The sequence below is a fragment of the Myotis davidii genome, unplaced genomic scaffold (genome assembly GCF_000327345.1).
Source record: "Myotis davidii unplaced genomic scaffold, ASM32734v1 scaffold393, whole genome shotgun sequence".
Classification (NCBI taxonomy): Eukaryota; Metazoa; Chordata; class Mammalia; order Chiroptera; family Vespertilionidae; genus Myotis; species Myotis davidii.
In genome coordinates, this window is record NW_006285913.1 from 852,913 (window position 1) to 863,968 (window position 11,056).

General features: G+C 40.4%; 1 protein-coding gene across 1 annotated transcript; it reads left to right on the top strand.

Annotated features, from left to right (window-relative positions):
* Positions 1-46: 46 nt before the first annotated feature.
* Positions 47-4,682, top strand: TCF24 (transcription factor 24). The gene is made up of 3 exons (XM_006756926.2): positions 47-248; positions 451-638; positions 3,959-4,682. The coding sequence occupies exons 1-3, from the start codon at positions 47-49 to the stop codon at positions 4,070-4,072; spliced, it is 504 nt and encodes a 167-aa protein (XP_006756989.1). The 3' UTR covers positions 4,073-4,682.
* The last annotated feature ends 6,374 nt before the right edge of the window (positions 4,683-11,056 follow it).

The following is an 11,056-nucleotide window of genomic DNA, read 5'->3' on the forward strand; positions in this document are numbered from 1 at the left end:
CCGAAGTCCGAGGTGAGGCCAGGGGCCCTCCACTCCTCCTGGAGAGATGCCCTGGGCTCCCGCCGTCGCCCCTGGGGCCCCGTGCCTCCGGAGCGAATGGCACGAGGGCGGCGGCCGTGGGTACCGCTCTCCGCGAAAGAGATCAGCACTATCTTTGCTGCGGGGCCGGCAGGATAACAGTCCTGGAGCGCGAACAAGTGCCGAGCCCGAGCTTCCCTCCGCGGCAGAGCAGCACTTTCGCTTAACTTGTCCGTTAAAAGCCAAGCCCGGCCCGCGCCCCTCCTCTGCCTCCTAAGGCGCCCAGGAATCTCAGGCCCCAAAGTCTCCCCAGACGCAGGGACCGACGCGCTGCAATCAAAGCAGCCTCCTCGCTAAGAAGGTCCCGAGGACTTTGGGGGGCCGGGCGGGCTAGAGGGCTGCTCCTCCCGGGTTTAGCCACCGGGGCCCCAGCTGCTCACTGCGCCCTCGGTCCTCTGCCGTCCGTGCCGCCGGACACCAAGCTGTCCAAGCTGGACGTGCTGCTGCTGGCCACCACCTACATCGCTCACCTCACCCGCAGCCTGCAGGACGACGCCGAGGCGCCGGCGGATCCCGGGCTGGGCGCCCTGCGTGGCGACGGCTACCTGCACCCTGTCAAGGTAGGAGGGCAAGGCGCACTGCGGCGCTGGGGCGGCAGCAGGGCACCCGGACTTGCCCAGTCTGCCAGCACTTGGGCAGCTGCCTCCGAGCCCTCACCCAAAGGGGCGGGGGAGAGATCGGCCGCGGGAACTTGGCCCTCGAGGTCCCCGCTGCTTAACTGTTCGCAGGTTTAAACCGAGGTTGCTGGGTAGGGAGTCTCACGCTCCCTGGAGGATGCAACCCACGGGATGCCGTTTCCTGGTGAGCGGTTTCTCGGGTGCCTGATGAGGCGCTCGGTTGCGCGTCCTGGTAATTTTTACAGTCAGAGTTATATTTATGAGCCTTTTTGGTTTTAAGTGTTTTAATTTACATAGTCACATTTCCATTGTCGTTTTACCAGCTGTTTGAAAAGTTTCACGAATTAAGTGTTTATGAATTATGGGGTAATGGAGTTACCTGTCCCTTAGTACTCCTAGGAAACCAGTGTTGAAAATATTTTGTAAAACTAGTAAGAACAAAATGAGACCGTTTTGCATCCCCACAAAGTATATTTCAGTACGTTTTAATAAAGGTTAACATAAAGGTTAACGATCATGGACTAGACAGCCACCAAGAGTGTTAGAAAAACTAAAATGTGTTTATGTAATCTGTATAATAAATTGGTATATTCGTTGAGTGATCTTATTAAATACTATATTCAAATTCTGTAATGGACAAAGTTAGCCAAGAAAATCCGTTTTCTATAATTTTTTTACATTACATATAGGTAGGTTCCTCAGTATTTAGACTGCATTGTCCTTTTCTCCGAGACTTGATTTTTTTGAAATTCTACATTCATCTGGCATTCTGTTCAAAATATGAAATCGTCCTTATATTTCCTAAGCCTAAACTTTCTAAACTTTCAAATTTTCAGTTCTACCATTCTGAAGTATTTGGCCACACACACACACACACACAATTATGAGTTAGTCTTAAATATATCAGTGTTCAATAAATTATTGAATAATCATTATTGAAATGTTTAAAAAGTACACCCTCTAATATTAATTGAACTTTAAATGCTGTGGTGAGGTGTAACAAAATTTCTTTGCAAATATAATCAACCTGATTATAGACTAACACTATTTTAAACATTAAATATAAAAATTTTAAATATCATTTATTTATAATTGTGAAAGCTCCTATTCCATTCATGTGTTATATACAGTGTAGAGCAAAAGTAGGTTCAGTTGTTCAAGTGGAAAATAATAAATAATTAATAAATAATAATACAAGAATAAACTGTTAGGCATGCTCAACTGTAAGCCTACTTTTGCCCCACCCTGTTTAACAATCTCAGCTGTAAAGTCTTTTTTTTTTTCTAAGTAATAAAATCTCCTCTATGCTTTATTGGACTTCAAAGAGTCTTATGAAAGAACACAGAAAAACCCATGTGAGGGTGTCCAGGGGTTACAAGGCAGTCTGCAACCTACCCGCCTCCTAAGACCAGCCCCAGGTGCTCCCACCCCAGGCCTAAAATAGGATCCCAGAGTAAAGGCATGTTAAGGAGTGAGGCAGAGGGAAAATACCTTTACAGCCATAGCAAAAAATAGGTAGAGAAGAGTTGTCTAGGGTAGGAAGGGTGGGAGGACGTGGTCACACAGCCACCTTCACCTACACCATCTTCCTTAGCCACCCCTTTCCCTAAATCGGCTGTGTCTGAAGAGTCATTTCTTATTAAGGGGTTTGCAATTACGGTGTGCATTAGATTGCTTTCAAATATATATTAATAATAGATTTTTTTTACTGGACATTTAAATATCAAGTAGACTTTATTACAAAAAGCATCTGTTAAATGCCTTTTTGTGAGAGGTGTAATTCAGAGGATAAATCAAGTTGTTTTTCACCTTAGTTTCTTGCAGTACTTTTTTGAATGATGTTAGTTAGAACCATAATTTTCAGGTAACCATAAGCTTAACAAGAGGTGGGTTTTTCTGTTTTGTTTTGTTTTTGCACTTGATTCATATACCAAATGTTTTTGTAGTACTGTAACTCCTTTAGGAAAAAATAAATCTCATTTGCCCTCTGGATTATTTTGATTTTAAAAGACAACTCTAGGGATAATGAGACAAGGTCAAAGATTACCTCTTAAGGAAATTGATGATGGTTGAACAAGTGACTAGTCTGTTTTAAAATCATTTACTGAGTGCCTACTATGTGCAAAGAAAGCACTGTGTTAGCAGAGTGAATACAGTTAAGGGTAAGGCTCAATCCCTGCCCCTGAATGAACAGAGAGACAAAGATGTAAGGGAGAATGTTCTGTGTGCCATAAGAGAGCTATAATCATATGCTGTGGAGGTTCAGAGGAAAGAGGTTTTACATACATAATTGAAACCATAACACATTATTTTATAGGCACTACTAAAAATGCTTAACAATTAAATCTATATTTGATTAATCTAATGCAAATAAAAATGGTCTGTTTATTGCACTTTTTGGTTAACTAAAGGTATTTTAGCCCTTAATATTCCAAGGACCTTAGAACTAAACTGATTATATGACACCACCCTCCCAAAAAGGAAAGGTCCATTCTGAGAGGGCTACTTATGTAATATGGTTTTCCATTACCATGCCTATTTGGTAATCAATTATATTGTTTGAGAGGTGGTTCATTTTAAAGGTGAATTTAGAAAAAGTCACAAATTAGAATACAATGTGATGATTACTGAAAGATTAGAGCCAATATACCCAGACATTTAATCTGGATGTTCTGTCTCATCCTAATATTTGTAACTTCCAGATATTGCTTTTAGCTAGATAAAATGTTTAGATAGTTGAATTAGTCACCTTTCACTGTAGTTCTTTGACAAGTGGAGACAGATAATACTTACCATGGATAACATTTTTTTAAAAAAATAAGGAACGTTTCATGAATTTGGAGCCATGCTAATCTTCTCTGTATCATTCCAATTTTAGTATATCTGCTGCAGAAGAGAGCACTTAACCATGTATAACTTTTAAAAATATCTTTAAAGCCAAGGATCTTGTTTTAGGCTTAGTTTGAAATTAAAACATTGTGGGTAAATTTTCCTACAGTTACTGTATTCATCCTCCATGATTTCTTGCCCACGTGCACACATACTATTTTATATAGTTACAATCAAAGTCTGGGTATTTTTATTTTCATTGTTAGCATTAATAAATATTTTTTTATGTTATACCTTAGACTTCATAATTATACTTGTTACTAGTTATAACTATATAAGACTGCATTTGCACTGAAGTATTTGGAATTATTATTACAGATTATAACTGCCATAAATACTAACTTTTAGATTCTTGCTTAAACATTCTTTTTCAGAAATGGCCCATGCGATCAAGATTATACATCGGTGCTACCGGTCAGTTTCTGAAGCATTCTGTCTCTGGAGAAAAAGCAAATGATGGCAATATGCCAGCAGACTCACAGCCTTAGGCTGTCCCCTGATGGGTGCTGAAAGAAAGTGGTGTCTATTGTTTTTAAATAGTATGAAATAATTCTGTATTTATTACATCAGACATAACAAACATCATTTCTGAAAGTTTACATATGAATCCATAGTTGAGTTTTCAGATTTATCTGTCTAATCTAAATAAATGAGAAATGAAATGGTCTTGTATAAAACACAGCTTATCTATTCAGTCTGAGACGTAGTCACTACTACATAATGCAGGAGAAACTATTGGAAAAAAGGAAAGACACACAAAAGCAAAAAACTGTATATATATATATATCCAGATAATGCATACACTCTGTAGTGTATTTATTACAAACTGAAAAGCTGGTATCTATTGATAGTCTTTCTAGTTCACAAAAATAAAAGCTGTATTTGTAATATACCAGTATTTCATTTTTGTAAAAATCAGTCCATGCTTAAAGTTGGTCTAAGAAGCTATTTCAGTTGGAAGGTGTGACATCATTTATTCAGTTTCAGCTGAGTATGTGTGAAAAGACTGCTGAGGTAATGTGATGATGCAGTAACTTCTATATCTAGCTATTGTTCCCTCTTAGAAAACTTGTTAGGAATATTAAAAATTGTTCGCTTCAAACAAAAAGGGGAAAAAAAGTAATTGTTTGCTTCATAGGACAGGGCTTGCCCACCATCCTAGAGGATTTCTAGAGGCCTGTAGGCCTTCCTTGCCCCGGCTGCTGGCACTGGCACAGGCTTCCCTCTTGCACCCGGGACCTGGGCTTCCCTCGCCCCCAGCTTCATCCGGATCATCCGGTCTAATTAGCATGTTACCCTTTTATTATTATAGATAATTCCAAATTGTAGAAGGTTTGGAAATCCCTGCAGCGCAGATGGGTGTCACTGGGCAGCAGGGCTCACCCCCCTCCTCCCTGGTCACTCTATAACCATCCTATGCTCTTTCAGGTCCTGGACTAGCTGAATAGGTGCGGTTGCAGCCACCCTAGAGAGTGAGCCCCCATGACCCTCAGTCACAGCTTTGGCCGGGCTCCTTCTCCCCTCGTCAACTTCAGTTCACAGTCTACCTATTTGGCCATTATGACATGGGAGACATCCTGTCTGATTTGGGAATTCTGGCACTGATCTGTGCCTCGAGGGGGTCCTGAGGACCACCCTGAGATACATCAGGCCAGAGCAGGCCCTCCTGAACCCGCCCCATGAGAACCTACAGCCTGGGAAGGCCCTCTGCTCTGGGCCTCTCCTACCACACTGCACATCAGGTGCCATGAAGTAGAGATAATGGTCAGGGAACACACTGAATCTTTCAACACCTGAAAAAAAATCTCCAATCTCTTTTGTCATGTTTCTGCTGACTTAGATTTCCTTTTATTTCCCTTGTTTTTTACTCAGTCTTCTATTCCACTTTCCAAATGTAAAGTTCATTTATTTTTCAGTGACCCTGTTTTAAAGTTGCTGGATTTGATCCAAGATTAGCAAACAGAAAGGCATATTAAGGGGCTTAGTTGAATTAATATTGCAGTTGAACCACCACCTTATTTTCTCCTCAGTTTTCTTTAAGGTTTTGGCAGTGAAATGAAAGACTAAGGCAAAAACTACCATTTAGTTCATTCAGCCAAACATTAGCATGTTTTGCCTCCTATCTGATAGTTTGTAACTTTCATTATTTTAATGTGAATATCTCCTTGAAATGTGATGGAAGTGTGTCTTTAAAAGAAAATGTATTAATCAAAACTCTGTACATATTAATATTTAGCAAAACGTTTGTATATTTAAACATTTGTGAATATATTTCCTCACTCATGTAACATTGAAAGGGATAAAAAGTAAAATGAGTTATGGATTCAGCCATTCACTATTTAAAAAAATACTAAGAAAAAAAGTGCTAAGAATAATCTTTTATCTTAAGGAATGAAATCAAAACTTCTTAAACACTACATTTGAAAATGAACTATAAACACTACGTTTGATAGGAGGAATTTCAGAAAAATGGCTCTTGCTAATCTATTTGGCTACAGTGCTTACTTAAAGCATTTAATTGGGGGAAATTTATGACTTGTTGATTATCAGTCTTTTCTAAATCATTGTTAGATACTTTGCCTTTTATAGTATCACTTTTTATTTCTTGTCCAGTTATATAAATGTTTTAATGCCAAAGAAGTATATTTCTGTCATGGGTTTTCATAACTTTTTAGTAAATTGCTAACTATGCTAACAGATTTTGGTGGGTTGGAAAATATCAGAGAGAAATTGCATGTTTTCACCCAAAGGTTCAAGGGAGGATGCTGTTTTCATTAATGGTGCATGGTCAGGATGAAGAATACTACTAAAATAAAGCACTAATTGAAAATTAATTTAGTCTGTTAAATTTGCATCTGTCTCTGTGTCTATTTAACAAATGCTGAAGGTACATTTGAAAATCTTTCTAGTAGATATCTACTTGGCTTTAGCTTCATTATATATTTTTTAATAAAGTATATATTAAGACTGGGGAGGGGTTATATTTGGATCACAATATTCTATAATCTGCAAGGTAAATTTTTGTCAGTTCACTCAGCTCTCTCAGTGATATGAGATACATTTAAATTCCTTTATAATGATAATTTGGGGGGAGAAGGAAATGCCTTTTTAGAGGCATGAATTCCAACAGACTTTAAAAATATTTTAATTTTTCTGATTATAAAAACACAATACAGGACATAAGACACTGGGGAATGGGGGAGGCTAGGGGACTGTCTAGGGCGGGGGAAAAAATGGACACATATGTAATACCCTTTGTAATAAAAAATAAAATTTGGAAAAAAAAATAAAAAATAAAAAAAACACAATACAGTTTATTGTACACCAATTATACATCAATAAGCTATTTTAAAAGTATATAGTATATACCCCTTTTTAAAAATAAAATTAATAATAAAAGGAATGAAGTGGAAAATAAAAGTCCTACAGTGTAGGTGGGTGTTTGGGGTAAAGTTGGGGATATCTGTTCACATGTTACTTGGTAATAAAAAGAGTAGTTCTGTGATAAGTATAGTTTCCCAAATTATTTACAGTTAGTAGTTATACTATTGGTGTCTTTCTCCATGGTACACACTTTAAAATTTTTATCTATTTTTATTTTTTTAATATATTTTATTGATTTTTTACAGAGAGGAAGGGAGCGGGAAAGAGAGTTAGAAACATCGATGAGAGAGAAGCATCGATCAGCTGCCTCCTGCACATCCCCTACTGGGGATGTGCCTGCAACCAAGGTACATGCCCTTGACTGGAATCGAACCTGGGACCCTTCAGTCCGCAGGCTGACGCTCTATCCACTGAGCCAAACCAGTCAGGGCCACACTTTAAAATTTTTAGTTTTGTTTTTGTTATTGTAACTTATAAAATATCTGAAATAAGATTCCAAGTTTTTTAAAGGAGCACTAGGGAAATATTATAAAATTGTATATTTCAAATAAATTAATGTGTACTTTTATTACATACTGGTAGGTGGTGGTCTTATATATGACTGTTTCACTGAAAAAAAAAATTAATGCCCTTTAAGTTCTATAGATTTGCTTCCTGTGAACTTGGAGTACGGCCCAGATGGTACTGCAGCACATTTGGGAATGAGGGACATTAAGTATTCTTGCCTAACTACATAAACCTGGTAAGGGCTTCCCTCCCTATGTTTACACAAGTCTTAGTTTCAACTCATAAGAGAAACCAGCTCAGTGAAATACACCTCAATCTCTCAAACTCTTTCATTATAAATTATACTACAGCATTTAGCTGTCAGAAGCTTTTAAATTACAAACTGAAGAATAATCTTAACTATTAGGCTTAAAGATTATGTCAATAGTCATTTCCTGTGCATATGAATGTTACTGAAGAAATTCATGCGTTCCTGCCCTCCTGCCCTCTCAGGACCAAGGAGTATTTCCATGGGGAGCTCTGGGGATTGGACTTAAATCACTTGTGTCCATTTTGATGGCCATTGGAAAATGGGGGCCATTTAAAACAATGTGAGGTCTAAATAAGAATTTATTTTAAACATTCTTTTTTTCAAATAAGTTCTGAAGTTACTCAAAAAATTTTAAATGTGTGCTATTGTAAAGCATTTTAATACTTTACATAGATGGGTATATCGTGTGGGTCAAAATTTTTAAAAAATTAGTTATATTAAAAAAAAAATAAAAAAGGCCTGTGCAAGATTGTTTCTATGTATTCTGGATGCAGCACATCTTTGCCTCTTGCTAACTGTAAGAGCCTAGAACAGAGTCATTTTGAAAGGTAGGCTATCACCAAGTGAAAAAGTGGTGTGCAATGGCAGAACCAGGAGAGGAAGAGGAGGAAGATGGGAGGTGGGAAGCTGTTTCCAGACCCTCCTTTTAGAAGAGGAAGCCAGTGTCCCCTCAGGCTAGAATTGTAATGTTTGAGACATAGAGGAGAGACTGACTTGAAAAGGGGAACTGATTTCAGGATAAAGCCAGAACAACAAAAAATCTGCTAATTCTGGGTCACACATGGCCTGAGGTTGAGAGCAGCCACACTGGGGCTCAGGAAGGACTAGGCCCAGGTGGTTCTATTTACCTTTCTGGCCAGACTACCAAGACCAGAGGTTGGACGATGTCTAGAGTGATGGTGCTGGTGAGAATGGCTTGACCCAAGACAGAAACAGTATCTGCTGGTCTGGTCTTCCCCGCCTCCCCAACCATGTGAGCTCCACTTAAGGTTTATGACTGCTCTAAGGAATATGCACTTTGATTATATTAGTGCCCCGAAAGTGAATAGGAAGTGAATGGTGAGAGGTGATAACTATTACTCAAGATCCACCTTTAGCCCAGCCCATGTGGCTCAGTGGTTGAACTTGAGCATCCACCCATGAACCAGGAGGTCATGGTTCTATTCTCGGTCAGGGTTTATGCCCAGGTTTTGGGCTCAATCCCCAGTAAGGGGCATCAAGAGGCAGCCAATCAATGATTCTCTTTCATCACTGATGTTTCTCTCTCTTCCTCTCTCTCTAAAATCAATAAAAATATATTTTTAAAAAAGTTTTTATCACAAGAAAAAAAATTGTAACCATGTGAGATGAAGGATTTTAACTGAACTTACTGTGGTAATTATTTCCCAACACACAGATATCAAAACCATTATGTTGTAGTCCTTAAACAATGTTATATGTCAATTATATCTCAATAAAATGGGGGGGTTGGTTAATTGGACTTAGAAGCTAAGTAATGATGACTAATTTTTTGGCATACTGGAGTTAACTTGTTTTACCCATAATGTTTGAGCATGCATGTCTTTGATGAAAATAAATCTCTTATTTTTATCCTCGTGCCTTCTCCCGTCCCCCCACATAATATTAAGTGGAGGAACGTGGAGGGAAAAGAATACAACTTAAAAATACCCATTATTGGTGAGAATGGGGAAATGATGACTGTTGCACTATTGGAGTGGAAGCTCTTTAAGTACAATTTGGCACTGACTTAGCAATTCCACACTTAAAAATTCCCCTTAAAATACACTTATATTCACAAATGTATATCAGAATAATTATTACAGGTATTCATCGATTTTTTACCTACAATTTATAGAGTTAACAGTTTCCCCTGCCCTCAGTATTGGTTGCATTCAAGTAACCTAACAAAATTGCACATCTGAGAATGAACCTTCAAGGGTTTGCTAGCATCTAATGGTGATGCCTGACCACTTAAGTTGGCCTATAAAACCCCTACCTATATCACTGCCCTTACTCTCAACCACTTCCTACATTATACTTTAAGTTGTAGAAAACACACACACACACACACACACACACACACACACACACACACACTCCTATTTCATGCTTCAGTGCCTTTATTCATCAATCATCAGTTGGTCCACAAATATTTTTTTAATGCTATGGCACAGATTGCTCGTTGCTTACTATATCAGTTAGGAATTACATTCAGCTGCTAGTAAGAAAGACCCAACTACAGTGGCTTAAGTAGATTAGAAGTTTTTCCCTCATGTAAAAGAAATCCACAAGTGATAACTTCATAAAGTTATCAGGGTCCAAGGCTTCTACTTTTTTCTCATTGGTCAGAACTGGGTCACAGGGTCATCCTCAGGTGTAAGGAAGATATATGGATGTTTGGTATCTGCTCCAGCTAGTTTTAAAAGAAAGAGGCTTATTATAGACTACAGGCCCGGTGCACCAATTTGGGTGGGATATCTAGGCCTGGCCAGCAATCAGGCCGATCGGGGCCAGGCTGATCAGGGCTGGGCCAGAGAGAAGGCAATGGTCATCGGGCCGGGTGCAGAAGGAACAGACACTGGATGCGGACATCATTGGCGCCCCGCCACCGTGCAGTTCCCCGCCTCCTTCCCGCCCCTTCCCCCCCACCCCCACTTCCCTCACTGCTGCACCGCTACCGCAGTGGATGGGTGGTGGGCCTATTGGGGCCTGCCGGCCGGGGGGAGAAACAGGGCATGGGAGATTGTCTACCAGCCCCAAGGAGGGAGCCGGCAATCATCCCCCCTGGGAATGGGGCCACATCTGCCGCCACCTACCCTCGGTTCCCTGTTTCAGCCTGGGGGCCAGCCCCAATCGGGTAATCAGGGCCTGCTGGCTGAGGGGAGGAACTGCAGAAGGTTGGCCAGCCAGGGTAGGTTGGCTGTGGGAGCTCCTGCATTGAGCGTCTGCCCCCTGATGGTCAGTGTACATCATAGCGACCAGTCATTCCGGTAGCTTAGGCTTTTATATATATAGACTAGAGGCCCGGTGCATAAAAATTTGTGCACTCGGGGGGGAGGTAGGGGTCCCTTAGCCAGGCCTGTGCCCTCTAGCAGTCTGGGACCCCTCAGGAGATAACGACCTGCTGGCTTAGGCCTGTTCCCGGGTGGCAGAGGGCAGGCCCAATCCCTATGTGCAGCCCCTGGTCAGGCTCAGAGCAGGCCCGATTGGGGAGTTGGGGCGCCACCCCCTGTCATGAACAGAGCAGGGCGGATAGGAAGGTTGTGGCCCG